Genomic DNA, 23,632 nt, shown 5'->3' on the forward strand with positions numbered 1-23,632 from the left:
GAATCAACCCATCACAGAGCAGAGTGAGAGAGGCCTATTAGCATCACATCAAGTTAGGCCTAGATGACCATGGCGCAGACTTACAACTCCTGCCCTGCCACCACCAGGGCTAGTTAATGCCAACTCAGGTTTCAAAACACAGCTTAAAGGTCACATCCTATGAAGTCTTGCTTAATCTGTCCTAAAAAAACTGATCAATCCCTTTCACGTAGCTTCTATAGACAGCTATCACAAAACCTTTACCCTTTATTGCTTTTAATAGATATATCTTTGTCTCTCTCTGACTGTTTTTGCCAAACTTTATTTTCCACAGTAGGATACACTTTACATTGAGAGTGAGTATACACAGATAAATATAGAAATGTGTTTTATAACTAAAGCAAAATTTATTGTTTATTACATTTGATTCACTATGATACTTTCTATCCTTGTGGGAGAAGGAAAATGTCTTATTTTTTCTCTGCATTGCCAATACCTAGCAGCATCCGTGCTGCACAGCAGTGCTCAATAAATGCTTTGGATAGCACTTGGAAATATACTATCAAAAGGTAAATCCCTGAAAGGTGTATAATATCTGAGTAGTTGTTTCCCAAGGTGACATGCCAAGGTGTCCTTCTATTGTAAATCTAATTAACCCTGTTCTAAGAGCAAAAAGGAATATATGTAAGGACATGCTCCCTTAACAATATATCCTATGTTTAGCTGTGACAACCTCTGAAATGTCTCTATAAGTTTTCATTAGATTAAGTTATATCCAGAGATCATGGCTGACAGAAGCTGGGCACAATATGCTGTGCGATATGCTACCTCCGTCCCTTTAAACCTAGGAAGCCAATATGCGTTTTCCCAAAGAAGGGAGATTAGCATTTTTTGAAAGAGGAGAGATTAGAAAAAAATGTGGACATGGCTTACCCTTAGGAGGGGAAAACATACACATACAATCACATCAAGGGAGGAGTCAAGCAGTTGGTAAGTCACCTCAAGCAGACTTGTCTTTGTAGAGATCAGACTTAGCTCGAGTTACAGGGCCGCCCCTGGCAAGATCATGTTGCACCCAAAAAACACACCACATGCTGTTTTAATTATGAAGAAGTCTGGAAATCATATTCCAGGTTTTGTCAGCTTTTGGAAAGGTCACCTACAAGGTGTTCAAAGCTGATAACATTCTGAATGATGGAGACTGAAACAGGGAATGGAGAAAGAAAATAGGAAATTTTAGCCTCTGGATCAGACAAGTTCCCATTGCTAATACTCTCAAACCCACAAAGCTAGCTGAAAATGTCTTTCTGCTGCTTTACCTCTGATCAAAACTGCAGGGCACAGCTGCTTTACATCCTAGTAATCTAAGTGGACTATAACTGCACTTTGCTGGCACAGTATATTCTTAAAGGGTATATTTATTGTTACCTAAGAGTCTGGGAATTTTAGTTTTCATTTTATTTTTTCTTATGGGTCAGACTTTAAATACTATGATTTTTGGATCACTTATGAAAATAAACATAAGCTGAGATCCACTGTGTAAGCCTGATTAGTTTTGCAAATGGTAGTAGGTACAATTTCCAGAGTGGGTGCCTGGCCCCCTGCCGCCAAAGGCTCTGCTCAGTGTGCAAAAAGTATCTGAGGTCTACTTCATTCACATCTTGTTGATGAAATATTTCTATTCCACTTTATTCATGTCTTGTACTTGTCTTTTTGTTAGTCTTCCTGAGTTTATCAATTCTTACTCTGTAGGAATCAGTATTTAGCTGCAATGCAGATACAACTGAAGGCTGACTGATGTTGGACTGATCATGTACTGGGCTACTCAAGGCAATACACTAGATCTCTGGGCTGATGGATAGGTCTGGCTGTGGGTCTGGTTTTATCTGGTGTCTGAATTAAATATTAATGGAGATATCACTATTTGTATGTACAGCTGATTATTCATTCCACAGATATGTGTGAGTGTTTGCTACTCACCAGGTTCTGGGTGTAGGTACTGGGGATGTACTCTGGAGCAAACAAAACACCCTACTCTCCAGAGAGTCAGTGGAGAGACAGCTAACTATTCTTACAACTAATAGCTTAATGGGAACAAATGATTAGTACTAAGGAAAAAAGGTTAGGATGTTTAAAAAACATAAATGGAGGGAAATTTGACCTTTTTAACATATGCCTAGAGCTGCAAAAAAACTTCAAAACTATTTGGTGATAGTGAAAAATTATTACTTTTGAAAGACTTAATAGCCTTGTGTTTTTATTTTTAAAAAGAGTCCTTATCTTTAAGAGATATGCTAAAATGTTTATAACAATAATACAGGACATCTTGGATTAGTTTCAGAACTACCCATGAGTAGATGCTGCGAGTGCAGTCAGATTTTTCCTCTTGCAGGGACAAGTTGATAGGACTCATATACATTTTTCTCTTATCTGTGTTTGAAAAGTTCTATAACAAAAGGCTAAAGGAAAATATTCAGCAGTTGAATACTTATCCAATGGGAGTATTACTACATGAAAGTAAAAAGCAGAATTTTTTCTCTGTTTTGCTGTGTCCGTTTTGCTCATGACTGTCATTTTTCCTCTTTCAAACACTTGCCTACCCCGTCTTTTAATCAAGAAGATCTTCTCTTTTGCTTGGAATTAGTTTCTTCTCTGCAGTATTTAGTAAAGGAGTATGGCCTTTTCATGACTCCCTCACTTCCACACTTTCCTCCCTACATCCACTAACTTTAGTTGCCTTATTATCACAGATGCTCCTTGACTTCCTTCCCTGGGACCACGGTCCTTACCAGAAGCAGGTTCCAGATCCTATTATGGAAGCTGGGGTTGTACAGTGGTGTACAAGCACCACTAGAAGGGCTTTCTGCCTCCCCAAGAAGGGCTTGGGCATCAGCGCACACACTGAGACTGGACATTTATTTGTGAGGTTTTGAGCATGGTGACAACACAAGCTCATTAGTTGGGGAAGGGAGAATGAGATATAGCTAATTGTTTGGTTCTTTTCCTAACTGGATACTTTGTTTATTTGAAATGTAGAGCAGTATTTGAATTCCAACAAGACCTCTCATTATTCTTCCTACCTTTTTTGAGACGTTAAAATGATTTCAGTCTTGACAAAGTGATTTGTCTTCATAACCTGAGAGGGCAGGAGAGGGAAATCGTCTATTTCCAGAACAAATTCAGGCACAGTGAGGATATATAAATAGTTCAAGGTCTCCAGGGAAGCCAACAGAAGGGTTGAGAGTACCACTTGTCTTATTTACCTGCTGAGTACTTGAGGGTCTAAGGGCTGGCAGCCCTTCCTGAGGGCGTGGTAGGAGGGATCAGCATATTTGTCCCCATTGTTCTGCACTGTTTACTTGCAGGATGTGTACAGCACAGCATGTAATACCAGATGTTATACGTGGGAGGGATTTCATAACTCTCATACACTTGCGCATGTCATTTCTCTAACTGCACCCAGCTATTTTCATTGAGCACAAAAATGCAAATCTGCTTCTCAAATCACTACCAATTCTCTCAATCCTGAAGGACATATTGCTGGTCCTTTGGTATTTTTCATGTTTCGTTAACACACGTGGTTGTCTTCTGAAAGCATCATGTAGATTCTTCTCATTTCTTAGATGGTTCTCATCAAAATGGGGCAGAATGGTTCTGGATTGTCTGAAAAGCACAGGCTCGTCAGCCTGGATTTCAAGGCCTCCACCTATGGACAGGGTTTCCTCATCTAATCTCATTCCCTGCCAGTACCTTTTCCCTGATGGACAAACTGCCTCTCTCCACCACAGACACTGTGCTCTGGTGGCTCTGCACAAGTATTTTCCTCCCTGGAACGTCCAAATTCTGGCTGAGCTCAGGGCCCTTCCCCACACTGCTAGAGGGCACAAGCTTCATACCAGGGGACTTCAGCACTTAATGGGGGGAAGGGGAAGGAAGAAAGCGAAAGAGAGAGAGACACACACAGAGTGAGCACACTAGTTTTGTCTCCACATAAATCTACAAATTTCCCAAGGGCAGGAAGGGACTATTACATAGAGCTATCTGAATTCTCTCTTTTTTAAAAGATTTATTTATGCATACAAGAATTGGGGTATAGGCCAGAGGCACAGGGGGTGAGAGGATTCACCAGAGACAGAGTGGGGAGCAGAACAGGCAGATCTACTAAAATACACTGCTGAGGTGAGCAGCGGGTGAGACAGGAGAGGTCTGCTGCATCATGTGGGTTGCTCCCTGGCCGGCCAGGGATCGAACTTGTGCCGCAGAGGCTGCGGATAGCTTGACAGTACTGTGCTTAACCCCTTGCGCCACTGGGGAGGTCCTATCTGAATTCTTTTTATGGCCTATGAATAGGTTTGGATGAAGTGATCTGAGCTTCAATTTGTCTTAGGAAAATCTTTGGTTTCACCTTCTAATGTCTTTAATTTCTTTTTCTACATTCAGGTGTAGTCCATGCATTTAAAAGAGCCTGGGTAGGAAGAATGGGGATTGCATGTTTCCTTGACTGTGCCATCAGGGAGAGGTCAGTTTGTGGTTCAAAATGCTGGCTCTACTCTGGGTCCAGTACAACAGGTCACCACAGTGCTGGTGCTGCTCTTGATACAATGGCGACCACTCACCTCTGTTGAAATGCTCTCTGGCCCATCTCTCTAGCAGCTTTCTTCACCTCCTCAGGAACAGCATCTTTCTCAACCTCTGTGACCTGGTACACAGTGTGGCCTAAATCCAGCCGGTAGGGACCTCCTTTGCCACCCAGACCTGCTGTGTCTCTTCCTCCTGGAGGAAACCAGGAAAATCCAGGTAGTGAGTCTTCTCCAGACCACATCTTTAAGGTAGTCCCACGAAGCATATTAATTGTCCTTAACTAATATTTATTTTAAAAACAACAAATACAATAGCAAATACAGAGCTTGTAGGAGAATATTTACTTTTTTTTCTCTAGATAGAATGTCTCTTTGACTTTCCCAGTCAAATAAATGCTACCAGTAATGGGGATGCAAATAAATGAATTGCCCTAAATTCATTCCTATAGACCCCACATGTGAATAGGCTAAAATTTGAGGAAGGTGTAATGGGTCCCAGGAGGCTGGAATGAAGGTTGGAGCTGATCATGCTGAGGGGTCTGAGTCTTGCCTCACGGACGCATCCATCAGGAAGTCATAAGTACAACCTTGAGACAATTCTTAATGCACATAGGAGTAAGGCAAACCAAACTGACAGAAACCCGAGGATAAATTACCCATCTGACTTCACTTAGCAGCAGAGATGGGTCTCACTGGCAGTTGCATCCAGGCTAGGATGCACTCAGATTACAGCACACTCAGTCAGTGTTGCTTCTTGTGATTCTGCTGGTGGGAAGGCATAGTGGGGTTCTGCCAGGTTGTAGGAAACTATGACAACTCAGCACCTGTGTTCCTTTGGAGACTGCACTTTCTCACTGGTCTACTTTGGTAGAGATCTGGGGAACTCAGCCTGGGGACAGGACAAGCTGAGTTCTTGATCCCCAAATTCCTTTCCAGAAACTGGAGACTAGAGGGAACATGTTCTGCTGGGAAGAACCTTCTGGCATGCTCATCTTTTGCAGCATGAAAGATCAGGACTCTTGTGTCCTGACAAGACTGAAGGACAGAGGACAGGAATCTACAACAGCACAGAGAAAAGAGGATTACAGTGGAGTGGCAGCCCAGCCCAAAGGGCAGAGGAGCAGGGGCGTACAGAGATCCGGGAGGCCACACAGGACAGGTCTCTTCAAATGGAGAGTTGGCCTGGGAATATTATGAACTATACAGAGAGTCAGACAGTAAATATTTAAATAACAAGAATCTGGAAACAAAGGTATCCTTATTCAGAGTACTTCCCTCTTCACATCCAGTCAAAGTCTACCAACATTTCAAGGCTTGGTCCAAATTCCATGATAGCTCTTCTGAGGACTCTCCCTCCCAGGGATCAATGTGCCTGGGCACTAGTTGTTCCTTAATATTTTCTTACCAAATATTAAATGTGATAATTTTCATATATCTTTTTACTTCCACATCTTTGAGTAGCTTGGACATCAAAGTTATTCAGTATGCATTTGTTAATTAAATGAACATCATTCTTCTCATATAACCTTATTTTTCCTTAAAATAAGAGGCAGTTAAGCTATATTGTTTCTGCTGTTTTGCAAATGATAAAAATGATGCACAGAGAGATTATGCAACCTACTTATGACCTCATATCAGCAATTTAGCCAAGATTAGAAGCCAAATATTACACTTTGACTTTTAGGCTAGAATAATATACAACAGATAATACTTCCAGCTTCAGAATGGTTTTCCAATATATGCCCACGTTTACATGCTTGTAAGTGTACCTTATGTAAGAGTGTATAAACTTAGGTAGTAAACATAAATGTTTAGAAAACCAGGTAATATTTTAAGGAGTGAGGACTTGCCTTGCATAAATACATTCAAATTATTTGAAAACACTAAGCTGACTACCAAAATGAATATATTTGCCAGATTTGGCCTCTGGACTACCAGTTTATTATCCCTGCTTTGTAATATTTAAAATACTACTAATCAACTTATTTTGTTTATTAACACACAACTTGGGCACTTGGAAGAGAATCCAGTATTGGAGGGGCAGCATAAGGTATAGCACAGCACGCTGGTATTATATAATGAAGCCAGGTTGCCTGAGTTAGAGCCCTAGCTGTAGTGCTCCAGTAGTATATCCTCGAGGAAAGTTCCTTAAGGAACTTCAACCTTCTCATCTGTAAAATGAGGGTGCTAATATTATTTACTTCATGAGATTTTCATGAGGCTGAAATACTTAGAACGGTTTCTGGTACAAAATAAGAGCTGTGTAAAAGGTTATTCTTACTGTTATTATTGAGGTAACTTCCAGTCACACAGAATGAGTTCATTTCTAAGTTTCATATAGTGGAAACTTTCAAAGTTTGTAGATGATGGTTAAATCATGTCATATTTTTCTTTATTAGAGTCTTAATTGCTGTAATAAGCTAAAATCGAGAAGTCTGCGCAGGTCATTTCCTTTTGGTAAATACCATGAAAGCAGTCTATTAATTACAGTATTTTTACCATAATTTTTACTGTAATTTACTGTGCTTTGACTTGAGCACATCGTATTACACGTTGATTTAGAAATCAGTGGTGGAAAATTCCTTCTCAAATGTGATTCTTGGCTCTCACTTGTGGGCATCCTATAGGCAGACGAGCTAATATCTGAGCGAAGAATTAGAGTTGTTTCTGTGATCTTAACTCCCTTTCTACAGGAGGTTGTCCATTGGTGTGGGTGGATCATGAATTTGATTTTAAAGCTTCCTAGGTGTTGTGAGGACGTCATTTTGGTGAAAGGAGGAAAAGGACCCACAACTGTTGATAGAGGCTGGTGTGAGTGATGGTCAGCAAGACTCACATGGATGCTGGGGAAGCCACACTGGGGTGGAGAAGGCATTGGGGGGAGAGATCTGCGTGGTCTCTACTTCTGGGAGCCTTAATCTGTACTACTTACTTACAAACCTCCAGCAAGCATTTTCTTTTAAAACTTCAAGGCATAATCTTGAAGCTGAACTTGAACATCCTAAAGTAAACTTGTAAGATGAAGGCAAGAATAGGTATTATGGATGAAAAAGGAATCAAATGACTTAATGGTTCAGGGCTATGTTCACTATAGAGAATTCTGAGGGAAAAGCAACAGATAGAAAAAGGATTTGAAGTAAAAGAGCTTTTACAAATTGAAAAAGGAAGCAAAGGCAAGGTCTTCAAAATGGACAGATAGATGGGTTAGTAGAGTCAAGTAGAATAACAAGTGAGAACTTCCACTCTCAAGTAGTCCACTGCTGGGAAATCTACATCTGACCAGCTCTTTCCACAATGCATTCCATATGGATTAAGTCTTGCTGGCTTGTCGCTAATTTCCAGATCAAAGGCTATGTCTAAAAATACCCTTTCTTTAAAGCTAAAAGCGTGAGGAATAAACAGAGTAGGCAAGAAGTCCACAGGCCTATTTGATAGCACATTGTCCCAGCACAGAAACCCATTTCCTCCCAAGGCAGTCAAGGCCAAGAGGCACAGACGATCCTAAGGGAAGGTAAAGCATGAGCTTGTGCCAGCACTCCCCTTGGCCAAGATAAGATCAGACAGTGCGCACACAGTCTGGTCCTATTCCTGTGGCCCAGCAGATGTGTCTGCTCCAGCTGCCTGGGAGGAAAGAGGAAGAGAGCACAGGAACAATGCTCTGCTCAGGCAGCCAAGAGGAAGGAATGGGCCACAGCCATTGGCTCAAACCACAAGCAAGTCTCTTATCTCCAAACCCTGCATCCTCAACATACACATGTGGAAGACGAGGGCCATTTCTTTTCAAAGTCAGTTGGTCAAGAAAATTTACTAGAGATGCCTGGCATGATCCCAAGAAGGGATTAACACTTTGAATGCATTCCTCATGCCAGGACTTGTTCTCAGAGCTTTATAAACTTAATCTCACTTAATCCTTACCACAACCTTACAAGGCAGTTAATGTTATTCCCTTTTTAACGATGAAGCAACTCTGTGAGGGTTAGAATGGTCTGAGGTTTGAGGGTAGCAGGCTCCGCGGACTTGAAAGGGCAGGGTTTTGGCATGTCTTGAAGTCTTGCTGAGAGGAAGGGCAGGAGCACAAGCCAAGGAACAGGGAAGGCTGAAAGCTGGTCCCTGATCCTTCCCAGGGGCAGTGTTGTCTGTGTGGGCTTATGAAGTCTCGGGAAGGCCACCCCCGGAGAAGTCGGCACTACCCACCTGTTCCACCAGCCCAAGTGTTGCCGCCCACGTGTGGCATGTTGTCTGGGTCTTCCTTCCCATGTTTGGGGGAGCTCACGTCTTCACCGCTCTCTCTATCGATTGTTATCTAAAAATGAAGAATAGACACGATTACTATCCCCTGACCAATGCCAGGAAGTACATGACAGAATTCTCTGCTCCTAGGTTCTTAAGGCATCTCCTAGCCCCAGGTCACTATTGTGTTAGTGTCTGGCAAGAATTTCAACAGATTTAGCATTCATTTAGTGGGGAAGGAGACAAATTGAATTAACAAAATTGTTTAAAAAAAAAAAAAGGTGGATTGGGTTACAGCTTCAGCATTCTCTTGGTGCCAAGGAGCATTTATACAAGGAACTGGACCTACCAGAAGCAGGGAAAATGGATCTCACAGAGTTTGACGCTTTCCCAATGGTTTAAAGGGATCGCTGTCCAGCTGAGTCACAGCAGATATTTATTACACATTAAACTTTCAGGGAAACCTCATTCCTCTGAGAAATGTCATTTGATATAAAATACGGGAATAGGAAAAACAGAAAATGTATCTTGTGCTTTAGTAATGTATGTTGTACATGCAGATACTAAAAAATTGCTTATTTTCTGGATTCATTCTAGTTGTTATGGTATTTTTTAACTTTTCTAAGAATTTACCTTTATTTTAAAACTGGATTCAGTAATTCCTTCAAACAGCTAGTGTGCATTAAACCTCTATGATAGCTGGTAGCTGTATAAGTTCTTAATTTTATCCAGCACAGATTCACAAAGGATTGATAAGCACACAGGAATTCTAATTCTAATACTCTGTTCAGTAGAAATTACCCCACAATAAAAAGAACTCAAAGTAGTCACATTTCAGGTATGCTATGAGCCTGCTTTCAAATACACTGATTTTCAAGGTAGAGCAGGTCAAATACTCAATTAAGATTTACAGAAAGCGTGCTGGCAGGACATCACACAAAGTACCACCGGGTCTACAAAAGCCACAAGGACTGGCGACTCTTTAGTCCCTGCTTGCAGTGGGGTGGGGGCGCTTGCAGATGCGCCTGAGGCAGCACGATGCCAGATGAGCTTCCGAGCTCACCCATTCTGGTTAGTTCACGGGCTTTACATGATGGATATTAGGCTTACTGAAGGTAGGTATGTAATTCAAGGTCCTTGCAAATAAAAAAAATGGCTATTAAGAATGAATTTAATATAACTTGTACTGTCTAATATCCAGATGAGTTCATTTTAAATTTATGACATTGTAAAGAGATTTTAATTAACTGACCTTTCTGCCAATAGTTTTGGCAGCATTGACAGTTTTTGCAATAACTTTCTCAAAACATGCTAATGTTGAACACTGAGATATGATGACTGATCTGAATTCCATACTTAATATTGTGCTCTAAAAATGGATGAAAAAATTTTTTTTTCTCCTTTGTAAAGTCATACTATGCAGAATAGTCAGCATCATGTAGAGAAATAATAAGCACTTAAAATACTTTTCCCCAAACAAGCCACCACTTTCCAGCCTGTCCATATGTAAGAGGTAAGCAATAAATTAAAAACAAAACAAAACAAAACAAAGACTTTAACAATTAGTCTGATGTGACTCGCTCATGTTCCCTCACTATCCCTCTCCCTCTCTCTGTATCGATCTCTCAGACCCCTCCCCTCAATTTCTCTCAACATCATCTCTGTCTCAGTATCACTCCCCTCTCTCAATCTCTCACTCATTCTGTTTATCTCTCATCTCTACAAATCTCTCAAATCCTCACTACATTTCACTCACTGTCTCTCAATCTCCGTTTCCGTCAATCTCAATATAGCTCAATATTTTTCAGACTCTCACCCTCACAATTTCTTCTTCCCTCCTATCTTTCTCTCTCTCTCTCAACATCTGTCTCTCACTGTTTCTTTATAGATCACTCATTATTTCTCACTCCTATTCAGCTCCCTCTCCACAATCCCCTCATTCGTCTCACTCTGTCAGTTCCCAGTCTCTCAAGCAATCTTGATCTCTCAGTCGTTGTCTCATTGTCTCAGCTCCCAATCTCTCCCTACTCAGTCTCTTACTCTCACAATCGCACATGCTCACAATGTCTCAATGGTTCTCAATTGCTCTCTCTCAATTGCTCACTCTAGCCTCTGTCATTACTCTCCTCAACAATTCCCCTCATTCTCTCTAGATCTCTCTCTCTAAATCTCTCACTCCTTTCTCCCATTCTTTACTCTTCTGTTTATTACATCTCTAACGACATCTCCAGAGCTCACTCTCCTTCTGTCTCAATCTTTTTTTCTCAGTCTCTTTCTTTCTATTTTATTTTATTTTATTTATTTATACAAGTACTGGGTATAGTCAGAAGCGCGGGAGGGTGAGAGAATTCACCAGAGCCAGAGCGGGGAGCAGAGCAGGCAGAAGGACCGAAGTACACTGCTGAGGGGAGCAGCGGGCGGCAGGAGAGGTCTGCGCGCCATGTGGGACCCTCCTCCGGTGGCCGGGGAGCAGCCGGGGATCGAACCGGCGCTGCAGAGGCTGCGGGCAGCTTCACAGCCCAGCGCTCAACCGCTGCGCCACCAGGGGAGGCCCTCAATCTCTTTCAATGTCACTACACTTAATCTAGCATAAATCTGACTCTCTCATCTCTCATTCCTATTCTCAATCTATCAATCTTTTATTCTCACAATCACACTTGTTCTCAACCCTCAATCTCCCTCTGGCAATCATTCTAATTCTCTCAGTATTACTCTCTCATTCTCTATCAATCTTTCAATAGCTCTCTGCATATCAGTCTCCCCCACCCCCAATCTCTCCATCACTTTCCACTGACTCAATTCTCACTCTCAATCACATTCTCATTCTGTTTCTCATCATTCTAAACACCCCTCTCAAATCTCTCCCACTCCTCTCAGTCTCTCTTAAAGTCCCACTACAATCTGCCTCTCAAAAACTTTTCTCTCATACTCTGTGCCAATCATTCTCAATCTCTGTCTCTCACTTTACTCTCACTCACACCCTCTCACACCCTCTTAACTCCCTCTCTCAATATCTCTAACATTCTCACTTCTTAACCACTCATCTCTCACACTCATTCCTCTCTTCTCAATCTCGCCCTCACTCATCACTATTCATCCTCATGCTCATCTCTCTCACATTCTTTCAATCTCAACCACTCTCAATCTCATTCAAGCAATCTTTTGACCTCTCAATTGTTCTCACTCTCACAAACACTCATTGCTCTCCTCAATCACTGTCGATTCTATCAGTCTCTCACTAATCTCCCTCGATCTCTCAATCTCTCACAATTGCACACACTCACTTATTCTCTCAAAGTCATTCAATCTCTTAATGGTGCTCAATTGTTCTTTTGCTTAATCTTACTCTCTGAATTCCTCTCTCAAACTATCAGTCACTTTCACAATCACAATATTCAAATTCTCCCTCACTTGTGTATCTCTCCTCTCTCAAATCTCTCTCAATTTGTCTCTCCTAATCTTTCAATCTCATCATACTCAGTGTCTAAATATCTGACTCTCAATCTCACCTTTTTATTCTCTCATTCTGTTCTCTCAACCACATTCTCACTTTATTCTCTTTCTCAATATCTCACACACTCAAATCTCACACTCACTCCTTTACTCACTCCCATCTCTAAAAATCACTCTTATTTTCAATATCCGCATCTCACTGTCACTCAGTTTCTTTATACATCACACATTATCTCTCACTTGCATTACTTTCTCAATCTCATCCTCACTCTCCACTCATTCAGCTCGCCTCTCCCGCTCACGATCGTCTCTCTCACGATCTCATTCTCTCACTCTGTCTCTCTCAATCACTCTGATACAGCACCAGAGTTTGAGGGAGACAATCATTGTCAGTATCATTCAGTCTTTCTAATTCTCAGTTCTCTCAACGGTTATCTCACTGTCTCACTCTAGCCTCCCTCAATCTCTCCCTACTCTGTCTCTTAATTTCTGTCTCTATCATTACTCTCCTCTCGTCTCTCAATCAATCTCTAAATAACTCTTAGTCTCTCACGCTTTCTCAATATCATCTCTCAATCTCCATTTCTCTCCTTCACTCACTGTTTATCTCTCATCTATCTAAACTCTCAAATCTCTTCCCTCTCTCGATTCTTTTTCAACCACTTTCTTGCTTTTAATGTCAATACACTCAATTTATCTCTAAATCTCTCTGGCTCTCATCTCTTCCAATCTAGATCTCTCATTCTCTCAACAACACTTAGTCTTACTCAATTACTCTTTCTCAATTTCCCTTTCTTTTTTTTTTTTTTTTAAAGATTTATTTATTTATTTATACAAGCACTGGGTACAGTCAGAAGTGCAGGAGGGTGACAGAATTCACCAGAGTGGGGAGCAGAGCAGGCAGAAGGACCGAAGTACACTGCTGAGGGGAGCAGCGGGCGGCAGGAGAGGTCTGCGCGCCAATCGGGACCCTCCTCCAGTGGCCGGGGAGCAGCTGGGGATCGAACCGGCGCTGCGGAGGCTGCGGGCAGCTTCGCAACCCAGCTCTCAACAGCTGCGCCACCGGGGAGGCCCTCCCTTTACTTTCTAACTCCCTCTCCCTACTCTCTCTCAAGCTGTCACAGCATTTCTAATTCTCTTTCATTCCCACTCACTCCCATATCTCTATCTCTCTCTCACTGTCTCAGTCTATCATTCTCCTCAATTTCTCCCTCACCACCAGTCTCTCTCCATCACATTCTCTTATTCTCTCACACATTCTCAAACTCTGTGTCAATATCTTGCTCTCCGTACCTGTCAGTCTCCCACAGTTCTCTCAATCGTTTTCTCTTCTTCTCTCTCAATCTTTCACTCCTCTCATCTCTACATATATCTCTAATCTCTTCACTCTGTCTCTCTCAACCTGTCTCTGTCAATCATTCTTAATCTCTCAATCTCACTCCATCACTTATTATCTCTTATTTCTCTGTCACAATCTCTTTCACATTTTAATATTTAACACTCTGTCTTGGTCAGTCATTCTTTTTTAAAAAATATATTTATTTCATATATTTTTTACATCATTTTTCATTTTTGCACAATGTATGCATTTTCATCTTGGTTATAGTCCCCATACAATTCCATTCTTAATCTCATCAAGCAGTCTTTTGATCTCTCCATTGTTCTCTCAATCTTTCCCTAATCTCTCTCTTAATTTCTTACTCTCACAATGGCACATACACATTTTCACTCTCTCAATGTCATTCAATTTCTTAATGGTGTTCAACTGAAACCTTTTGAAACCCTTTCTAAATAAATTTGACTCTTAGATGTTGATAGATGATATTGACTCTTAATCTCTCTCTCAAATCCATTTTTTTCTCAACCTGTCACTCTCAGTCTCCCTTTGAGAAGTGTGAATGATTGACCAAGACAGTCTCAAGATCTCACATTCTCTCTCAAACTCTCTCAGTCACACTATATTCTTAGTCTCACTATTTCAAGCTCTCCAAATACCTCTCAATCTCATTCAATCTTTCCATCTCAGTTCTCCTAAGGGTCACCTCAGTTATCTCAATCTCTCCCTACTTTGTCTCTTAATTTCTTACTGTCTCAGTGTCTCTCAGTTGTTCTCTGAATCCTTGTCACTCACTCTATCTCTGTTAATTACTCTTCTCTTTCAACCTCTCCCCTCAATCTTATTACACTCACTCTCTAAATTACTCTCTGACAGCTGTCACACTCAATATCTCTCCATTCTTCTCTCAATCATACTTTTCTAGACTCTCAATCTCCCTCTCATCTCTCACTCCCTCACACATCTCACTACTATCTCTCAATTTCTGACAATTTGCTCTCTCATTGTTCGTGTCTTTCTTTTCTAATCTCCCTCAATTTCTCCCTACTCTCTCAATCTTTCAATGATTCTCACTTGCTGTCTCTCAATCTCTCTCTGTCATTACCCTCCTTCTTGTTTTCAAGCTTTGCCCCCAATCTCTCTAAATCACTCGGTTTTCACTGTTTCCCTCTCACTCTTTTATCCTCGCATTCTGCATCTTTCAACCACTTTAAAATTTCCCTGTCTTTGTCATTCTCAATCCCCCAGTCTCCCTGCCTCACACCTCATTCACTCATCACTCTCTCAGTCTCTCTCAATATTACTCATTATATCTCATTCTTATTCCTCTCTCCATTGCTCCCTCGCCATTTACTCATCTTACTTTCAATATCTGTTACTCCAACAACTCTCTCTGTCTCTCACTCCTTACCTCTCAATATCTCTATCTCTGCCATTACTCTTCTGTCTCTCAAACTCTTCCTCTCAGTCTCACTACACTCAATCTCTCTCTAAATTACCCTGAGTCTGTCACTCAATCTCTGTACTTCTCTCAATCGTTGTCTAAATCTGACTCTTTCAATCTTTCATTATTTCACTCCCAACCTCTCTCTCAATCTCTTTTTCAATCTTTCTGCTCTCTGAATATCTCACAATTTCTCCCTCTCCTCCTCTCCTTGCACACCTCACCCTCCATCTATCTCCTTCTCCCTCCCTCCACATCTGTCCCCAACTCATCTATCTTATCTCTCTTCCATCTCATCCCATCTCATGTTTCTCCAACTCATCATCTCTCATCTCATCCATTTCCAACTCATCACATCTACCTCTCTCCAAATCATCTCTCACCTCTCTCAATCTCACCTCATCTGATCTCTCTCCATCTCATCTCATCCAGCTCCAACTCATCGCATCTACCCCCACCTCTCTCAATCTCATCTTTCTTCAACTCATCTCCTCTCTATCCAAAACATCTCAACCAATCTCTCAACTCCTCTCTCCAACTCATCTCACCTTTCTCTAACTTCTCTCTCTCATCTCCTCTTTCCCTCTCATCTAATCTCTCTCACCTCTCTCCATCTCATCACAATCTCACCCATCTGCAACTCATCCCTCTCCAGCTCATCTTGTCATATCTCTTGATCTCAGATCTCATCTGTCTTCATCTCGCACCATCTCATCTCTCACCTTTCTCCATCTCATTGCCTCTCTCTCCAACTTATCTCCTGTTACCTCTCAATATCTCATTTCTCCCCACCTCATCTCATCCCCATCTCTCACCTCATCATCTCTTATTTCTCTCCATCTCCTCTACCTCATCTCTCCATTTCATCTCATTGACCTCTCTCCAAATCATCTCTCTCACCAACTCATCTTGTCATCTCGCTCCATCTCTGATCTCATCTGTTCCAACTCATCTCTTATCTCTCCACAAATCAGTCTCTCACCTGTCTCTATCTCATCATCTTGCTCCATCTCAGTTCATCTCACCATCTCCCCCCAATCATCTCTCTTACCTCTCTCTCTCATCATCTCATCTCTTGGTCTCATCTGTCTCGAACTCATAATCTCTTTTCATCATATCTCTCCATCTCATCCTTCTCCAAGTCATCTCTCACCTACCTCTGTCCATCGCATCTCTCTCCCTACCTCATTTCTCTCTCTCCATCTCACCTCTTTCCATCCCATCCTACCTCTCCAGATATTTCTCATCTATCTGATCTACCTCGCTCCATCTCAAATTCTCAAATTCATCTCACCTCTCCCCACCTCATTTATCTCTCTCCATTTCATCTCTCTTATCTCTTACCTCTTTCCAACTCATCTCTCACCCCACTTCATCTCATCTCTCTCCATCTTCTCATCTCTCCATTTCTTCCTATTTTGTCTCTTAATTCTTACTCTCTGACAATCACACACACTCATTCTCACTCTAATTTGTCAATGGTTTTCAATTGCTCTCTCAATCCTACTCTTTCACTGTATCTCTCTCCCGGCCCAAAGTGAAATATTATTTCACTTCAGTGTTCAGATGTTATTCTACTAATACTGTTGTTGCTCCTATCACTCCAAAAGACTACAACTTTTGAAAGCAAATTTGTATCTAATTTTAACTAAATCCCCAACCTTGATAACTGTTCTTACTTGACTCATAATCACAGAGGTCAGTGCTGGGTGAAACGGAAGAAATCATTTAGTTCAACCACCTTACTGAGAACTTGAGGCCCAGAGCAGTTAAGTACTTGCCAAAGGTTAATAGCAAGTTAGCAAATGATTTACATTGAAACTTAACTATGTATCCAGTGACTATTAAAATTCAAATCTATTTTTAAACGTTACATAATTGTTACCATTAAAGATACTTGAAAAAGAATCTACCATATATTCTACTGCTCCTTCGAGAAAATAGTCCAGAAGTGTTTTGATCCATGGCAGCATTATACATGAAAATAAATGTATCTCCATATATGTTCTATTTTTTTTTTTTAAGATTTATTTTATTTTTATTTATTTATTTATACAAGCACTGGGTACAGTCAGAAGCGTGGGAGGGTGAGAGAATTCACCAGAGCCAGAGCGGGGAGCAGAGCAGGCAGAAGGACCGAAGTACACTGCTGAGGGGAGCAGCGGGCGGCAGGAGAGGTCTGCGCGCCATGCGGGACCCTCCTCCGGTGGCCGGGGAGCAGCCGGGGATCGAACCGGTGTGCAGAGGCTGCGGGCAGCTTCGCAACCCAGCGCTCAACCGCTGCGCCACTGGGGAGGCCCATATATGTTCTATTTTGCTTAAAATAACTGACTGTAGTCATACTTGCTATATAGACTTCTTAAATTAGCAACAGAGTAAAACCTGATGCCAAGATTGAGTGATGATTTGATTAACAGAGGGAAAGATGAGAGAGAAGCAAAGACTGAAAGAACGAGACAGAGGAGAGCAATGATTTAAAGAGTTGAGAGTAACGGATTTGTAGAAATTGAGTGTAACAAAGGGAGATTGAGAAAGAATCAGAGACAGGATCAGACAGACTGAATGTAATGAAATTGAGAGATAGAGAAAAAAGATGTGAAGAGATTTGAGAGAGATGGATAGAGATTGAATGAATGTTATATTTAGGCATATTAAAGATAAAAGAAATTCAGTAGAGGTATCAAAGGCAAATTCCTATATGACTAGTAGCTTTCATAAAAAATTAGTTGTCCTTTTTAGGATAAATAATCCAGTTATAGAATCACATAATCCAGTAAAGTTGCAAAGATACCTACCGATATAATGGGGTATCAGGGAGGCAAAAAGAGGCTATGAAATTTCTGGGGGGAAAGGAATCCACATGTTCTTAGCCACCTATGTGCCTTGCCAAGTCACCTGCAGGGCAAAGTCACTGCTCACAGTGCCAACAAAAAGGCAGTTTCACACCAACCCCAAGTGGGAGTCAACATTGATAAACCCTGGACAAAAAAAAACTCAGTCTAATTTATAGGACAGAAACAAACTCCATAAAATTCCAGGGATGCTTCCCGACATTAGGGAAGTTGATCTGATGTGTGTCCTTTTATGAACACCATTGTACTCAGTCACAGGAACTTGTTTCTCTAGGTAGATGAGAGGGGCACGTCTGTCAAGAGGTTGTCAGTCACTTCAGGGCATCTTTAGATGAACTGACAATGATTCATGAAAGGCGCAAAGCTGAGCATCTAGGACTGTCCACTCCAGGAAAGAAACTGAAAGAGACTAGAGAAGGCCTATCATTTTGAGGAAGAATGTTTCCTGCGGACAGACACGTGCTATGGAGCCATTGGTCACTTATGGGGTTGATAAACTTCTGAGTGAATTTTGTGCTGAGAAGCACTTCCTTTGAGGGCTAGTTTCATCTGGGAAGTGCTCAAGTAAATTATTACAATTACTGAAATAGACAGGACCACATTCACGTGGACCTTTACAACTTTTGACACAATGTGATGCACAAGCTCTTGGTGTGTTTTTCACAGCTGACATACTCTCCTTCCTTTTAGGAAAATTTGCATTAATCTTAAGACTTGCTATCCTTTTATATGACTTAAAGTAAAAAAACATGAATCTTGTAAATTATAACTCATAAAAATGTTCCAGAGTAAAGCAACCCAATGTCAGAACACATAAGGTTCATGACTCACTCAAGCCCTGTAATTCTGGGCAAGCCCTATGTATTATAGGCTCCTCCTGAAGCTGATGATATTTAAAAACCATCAGTAAAATGATATAAATAGCTAGAAGTTAGCTCTTGGAGGTAGGACTGGTAACACACTGACTACCATTTTCCAGCTGCTGTGGTGCAGCAGAGACATCACTAATTGTCTACCCAACAACCATTCCCTTTTTCTCTCTTTTTAAACAGAAGTCACATGAATCATGTTAAGTACAGTAATCCTATTCCCCCTTGTCAGCGGTTGGTCTGGGGGAAGGCATGTAGCCTAATATGTAAGAGAAAGTCTGCCACGAGAAGTCTTCTGGGAAAGATTTCCTTCCAGGTAAAAGAAGAATTCTTACTGCCCTGCATGCAAATTACCCTCTATTCCCCTCCAGCACCATGCAATTTCTACCTTGGAGCATAGTTAAGTGAGGATGTGATGCATAGAGCTGTAGCCCTCATCTGATGACCCTGTGGCAACAAGAAGGTGGCAGAGGGAAGGATGGGAGCACTTAGTTCATGTCCCTGATGGCAATGTTGAGTCACTGACCTCTTATCTTCTGTGAAAGCAAAGAATAAATGTTATTACAGTTCAAGCTACTGATAACTGCAGAGCAGTTAGGTTTTCTGCTACTTGGCGTCAGTTGCATGCAAACTACTTGATTTATATTTTACAGGATGACTGAGATGCAGAAGGGCAGACGCTATTGTCCTCACCTTTCAGAGGCTATCCTACTTCTAACAAGAAGACATACTTTGATTTTTCTGACATCAAAAGTTGCCATAATCCAGATGATCTGAACAGACACTTCTCCAAAGAAGACATACAGATAACTAACAGGTACTATGCAAAAGAAGGTCCCTCTCTGATTAAAATGAACAAAACTCTCTAGATTTTACAGATTTGGCAAAGGCAGTGTGGGGGTCAGCAGAGCCATCTCCTAACAGGCAGGAAACACATGGTCCTGTGCTCTGGGTTGTTCTTAAATCCTGAGCCTCCACTTCCCTCAGCTTGACTTTGATCCCTACAATGGCCTCAGCTTTGTTTCTTGCCAGAGCCTTTGCTGGCCTGGGATGACTCCCTACAGGGAGTAGTCTGTCTCCTTGCTCCCAGGCTGGACAGAGTTGTTTGTAGGGCTGTCTAAAATAAAATTAGGAGATAAGCAAAATCCTCACTTAGAGTACTTTATATATTCTCTTTCTTCTATTTAAATTCAAATAGGAATGAAAGATGAAGATTTTTGCAACATCTGGCAATATGGAATTCAGAATGGAATCCAGTGGGAATGGCCCAGATCAAAAAACCAGAAGCAAGTTCTGATTAGGGTGTGGAGAAAAAGGAACCCTTGTATACTGTCAGGAATGTGGACTTGTCCAGCCCTTATGGAAAGTAGTATGGAGGTTTCTCAAAAGATTAAAAAGCAATTGCTATACGACCAGCCACTCCATTCCTAGGTATCCACCCAAACAATGTTAGAACACTAATTTGAAAGGAAACGTGTACTTCCATGGTTACTGCAACACTATTTACAATGGCCAAGATGTGGAAACAACCTAAGTGCCCCCAAACAGATGTGTGGATCAAAAAAAAGGTACATTTACAGCAATGTACCAATGGAACACTACTCAACAATCAAAAAAAAAAAAAAAAAAAAGACAAACTCGTACCATTTGTGCCAACATGGATGGAGCTGGAAGGGATTTATAATAAGTGAAATAAGCCAGAAGAAAATAAATACTGGATGGTGTCACTTATATGTGGAATAGAGAAAAACCAGACAAAGATTCAGACGACAAACTTTAAACCAACCTTTGAAAGTTGACCACAGAAGTGAGGCATCCAGAGGGGGTGGAAAGGAGCATAATGGACTATGGTGGAGGACTATGGGTGCTTTGGTGGTGGGTGTGCCACAGTGACCACAACTGAAGGGGCAGATGCTATACTTCCAAAAAGCTAACAAGGATGTAAACCAATGGTACTACAATAAAAAACAAACAGAATGATGGATGTTGTATAGGTTAAGATGCTATCATTCCAAACAAATCTTTATAGGAAATCAAATGTAATTGTATGTGGATGAGTGTTAAAAACCCACAAATTATTGGCATGGCAAATTACTGGCTGAAATGTACCTGTCCTGCTGCCACTTGACAGAAACACTTTCAGTTTCTTAAACATTCTCTCCAGAACAACTGCTAATTACATTCAGAGATGGCCCGGGAGGGATAAACTGTCAGATCTTGATATATTCTACCCTTTCCATTTTTCCACTAAAAACTCCTGACTCTTCAAAAAGTTAACTTTCAACACTAGACACTAGAGTGAATTCGAGTCTGGCTATTAGACTTAGTGAAGGAAAAACTTAGCAATGCACAAGGGCCACCTCGACTAAGGCAAGAAGTGTACAAATGCTTTGGTTTTGTTATATGCAAGGATGCCCTCACAAGAGGCCGCTACTAACACATTGTTACTAATATTGTTACTACTGAAGCTAAATGATCTGTTGGCATTTCCTGGCCAGGTGATTCCAGTCTTACACTGAAGTCCTGTGCTCCATCTAAAATACAAAAGCCACGCAGCAATTTTTGAAATCAACAGAATTCTGAGGTGGTAAGTGTACCTAGGAAAAGGGTGGGGGAAAAAAAGTCATTTCTTTTTTTTTTTTTTAACTGATTTTTTTTTTTTTTAATAGAGGCATGTTTATTTATTTATTTATTTGTTTGTTTGTTTTGTTTACACATGCACTGGGTACAGCCAGAAGCACGGGAGGGTGAGAGAATTCACCAGAGCCAGAGCGGGGAGCAGAGCAGGCAGAAGGACCGGAGTACACTGCTGAGGGGAGCAGCAGGCGGCAGGGGAGGTCTGCGCGCCATGTGGGACCCTCCTCCGGTGGCCAGGGAGCAGCCGGGGATCGAACCAGCGCCGCAGAGGCCGCGGGCAGGTTCGCAACCCAGCGCTCAATCGCTGCGCCACCCGGGAGGCCCCGAAAAAAAAAAAAGTCATTTCTGTCTCTAGAGTGGGTAGAAGTATAAGTGGGCTATAATATTGTCCAGATTCTAAAAGTTTGGAGGTACTGACCACACCACCATGCAAACACACTTAGCTCAGGGAATTCTCTGAAAATAGGCATGCGAACTGAATCAGCACTGGATGCTCATTATAGCTTATTCCCTGTGGAAAGGCATTTCTAGCAGCAAACCCTGACAACTGGTTTTCTACTGTTTCTGTTATAGTCACATTATGCCATGAGCCATCATTTTTTCCAGCTACCCTTAAAACCACTGTTGGTTCATCATTTCAGGTTATAATGTTTACAGAGCCACTGCTTATTGACGTTTACCCAGAGTTTCCGCACCCATTTCCTCTAGGCACATGGAACTCTTATAAAACCTATTTTCATATCTAGCAATACAGTCTTTGCTTCCGACAGGTCCAGCACTTCACACATCTTTTGATAGTTGGTGTGGGTTGAAACTATTAATCAGAAAAGTAATGGCAAAAGGAGAGGCCACAGAGAAACTAGGCACTGGACACAAAGAACTTGGGAGAGCACAGTGAGTCACCCATTGGCTGAGAGCATTTCTGGTTTTGTGCTCTCAGATGCAGTGTGCGGTGGTGACCCAGGATGCTACACTAGTCCAAGTGGCTTGAGCCTGTGAAACACCCCTTGGGCTATGGACAAAACATCTAAACTAAGTAACAGTATGTGTTATAGTACATTTATATATGTGTGTCTATGTCTAGACCATTTTAAAAGAAAACATTTCAGTGGTAAATGGCACTGTAAATAATCCCTGCTACGAAGTGTATAGAATATGTGACCAGCTAGATCAACTGGCATTGATGCTGTTCTGTGAATATCTGGAGGGCGGGGCTGGGTTGTATTCTTTGTATCACCTTTAGCACATGGCAGTCTTTGCCATGTGCTAACTTAGTGAATGACTGTGTTGCCGCACTGCCACTGTGGCCATTTTGAAGCTGAAAAATGGGCCCCGTGGTACATAAAGCACAAAGAATACACAGAAGCCTGATAACTGCTCTCCTGCAAACCGAAACCAAATGAGACACCATCTCACATGCATTAGAATGATCTTATCATAAAGCCCAGAAACTAGCATTGCTGGGGATGTAGAGAAAAGGACACTTATACACTATTGGTGGGAATACAAAATTGCCCAGCCCTTAAGGAAAATAGTGTGGAGGTTTCTCAAAATATAAAAAATAGACCAACATACAATCCAGCATTTCTACTCCTAGGTATCTACCTGAAAAATACAAAGACACTATTTAGAAGGGATATATACACTCCTATGTTCACTGCAGCGCTATTTACAACAGCCATGTTATGGAAACAACTTAAATGTATTAAAAAGATATGAACCAGTCAGGACTAAAGATCAGTTATTGCCATTTGCAACAACATGGATGAAACTGGAGGAGGTAATGCTAAATGAAATAAGTCAGAAGGACAAAGACAAATATCTGTGGTTTCACTTATATGTGGGTATGATCCTAAAGCTCTGAATCACGTAGAGCATTGAAAGCCAATGTTAGCTCAAAAAAAAAAAAAAAAAAAAAAAAAAAACCCAAAAAAACTGAAAAACCAAAAACCAAAAAACCAGCAATGGAGTAGTGATTGCTAACAATGGGGTTATCTCTGTCATTATGTGATCACTTACATGGAGAGCCCTTTATCTGGGACCACATAGCACCTAGCACAATCTACCTGCAGATTCTTCGAGGTTATGATGAAGAAATACCTCATCCTAAAACCCACATATTCTGCCAAGTGTAAGTAAAATAAACTGGTTAGAACACACAGAGGCTTAATTGAAAACCCCAATAACTAGAGAAGTATGTAGGGCTCATCTCACCGAAACTAATCTCCTTTTTGAAGAACATTATAGAGAAA

At 41.3% G+C, this 23,632-nt stretch overlaps 1 protein-coding gene across 2 annotated transcripts in view; it reads right to left on the reverse strand.

Annotated features, from left to right (window-relative positions):
• VWA8 (von Willebrand factor A domain containing 8) overlaps nucleotides 1-23,632 on the reverse strand; it is a 364,311-nt gene that overhangs the window by 53,755 nt on the left and 286,924 nt on the right. For both annotated transcript variants that reach the window (XM_054701470.1, XM_037526940.2), the window contains 2 exons: nucleotides 8,754-8,862; nucleotides 4,596-4,752 (listed from right to left, as the gene is read on the reverse strand). In XM_054701470.1, the coding sequence (XP_054557445.1) occupies nucleotides 4,596-4,752; nucleotides 8,754-8,862 (266 nt within the window). The remainder of the gene's footprint in view (nucleotides 1-4,595; nucleotides 4,753-8,753; nucleotides 8,863-23,632) is intronic.

Source organism: Talpa occidentalis, unplaced genomic scaffold (assembly GCF_014898055.3).
Source record: "Talpa occidentalis isolate TD23 unplaced genomic scaffold, MPIMG_talOcc4v2.1 talOcc4.5, whole genome shotgun sequence".
Lineage (NCBI taxonomy): Eukaryota > Metazoa > Chordata > Mammalia > Eulipotyphla > Talpidae > Talpa > Talpa occidentalis.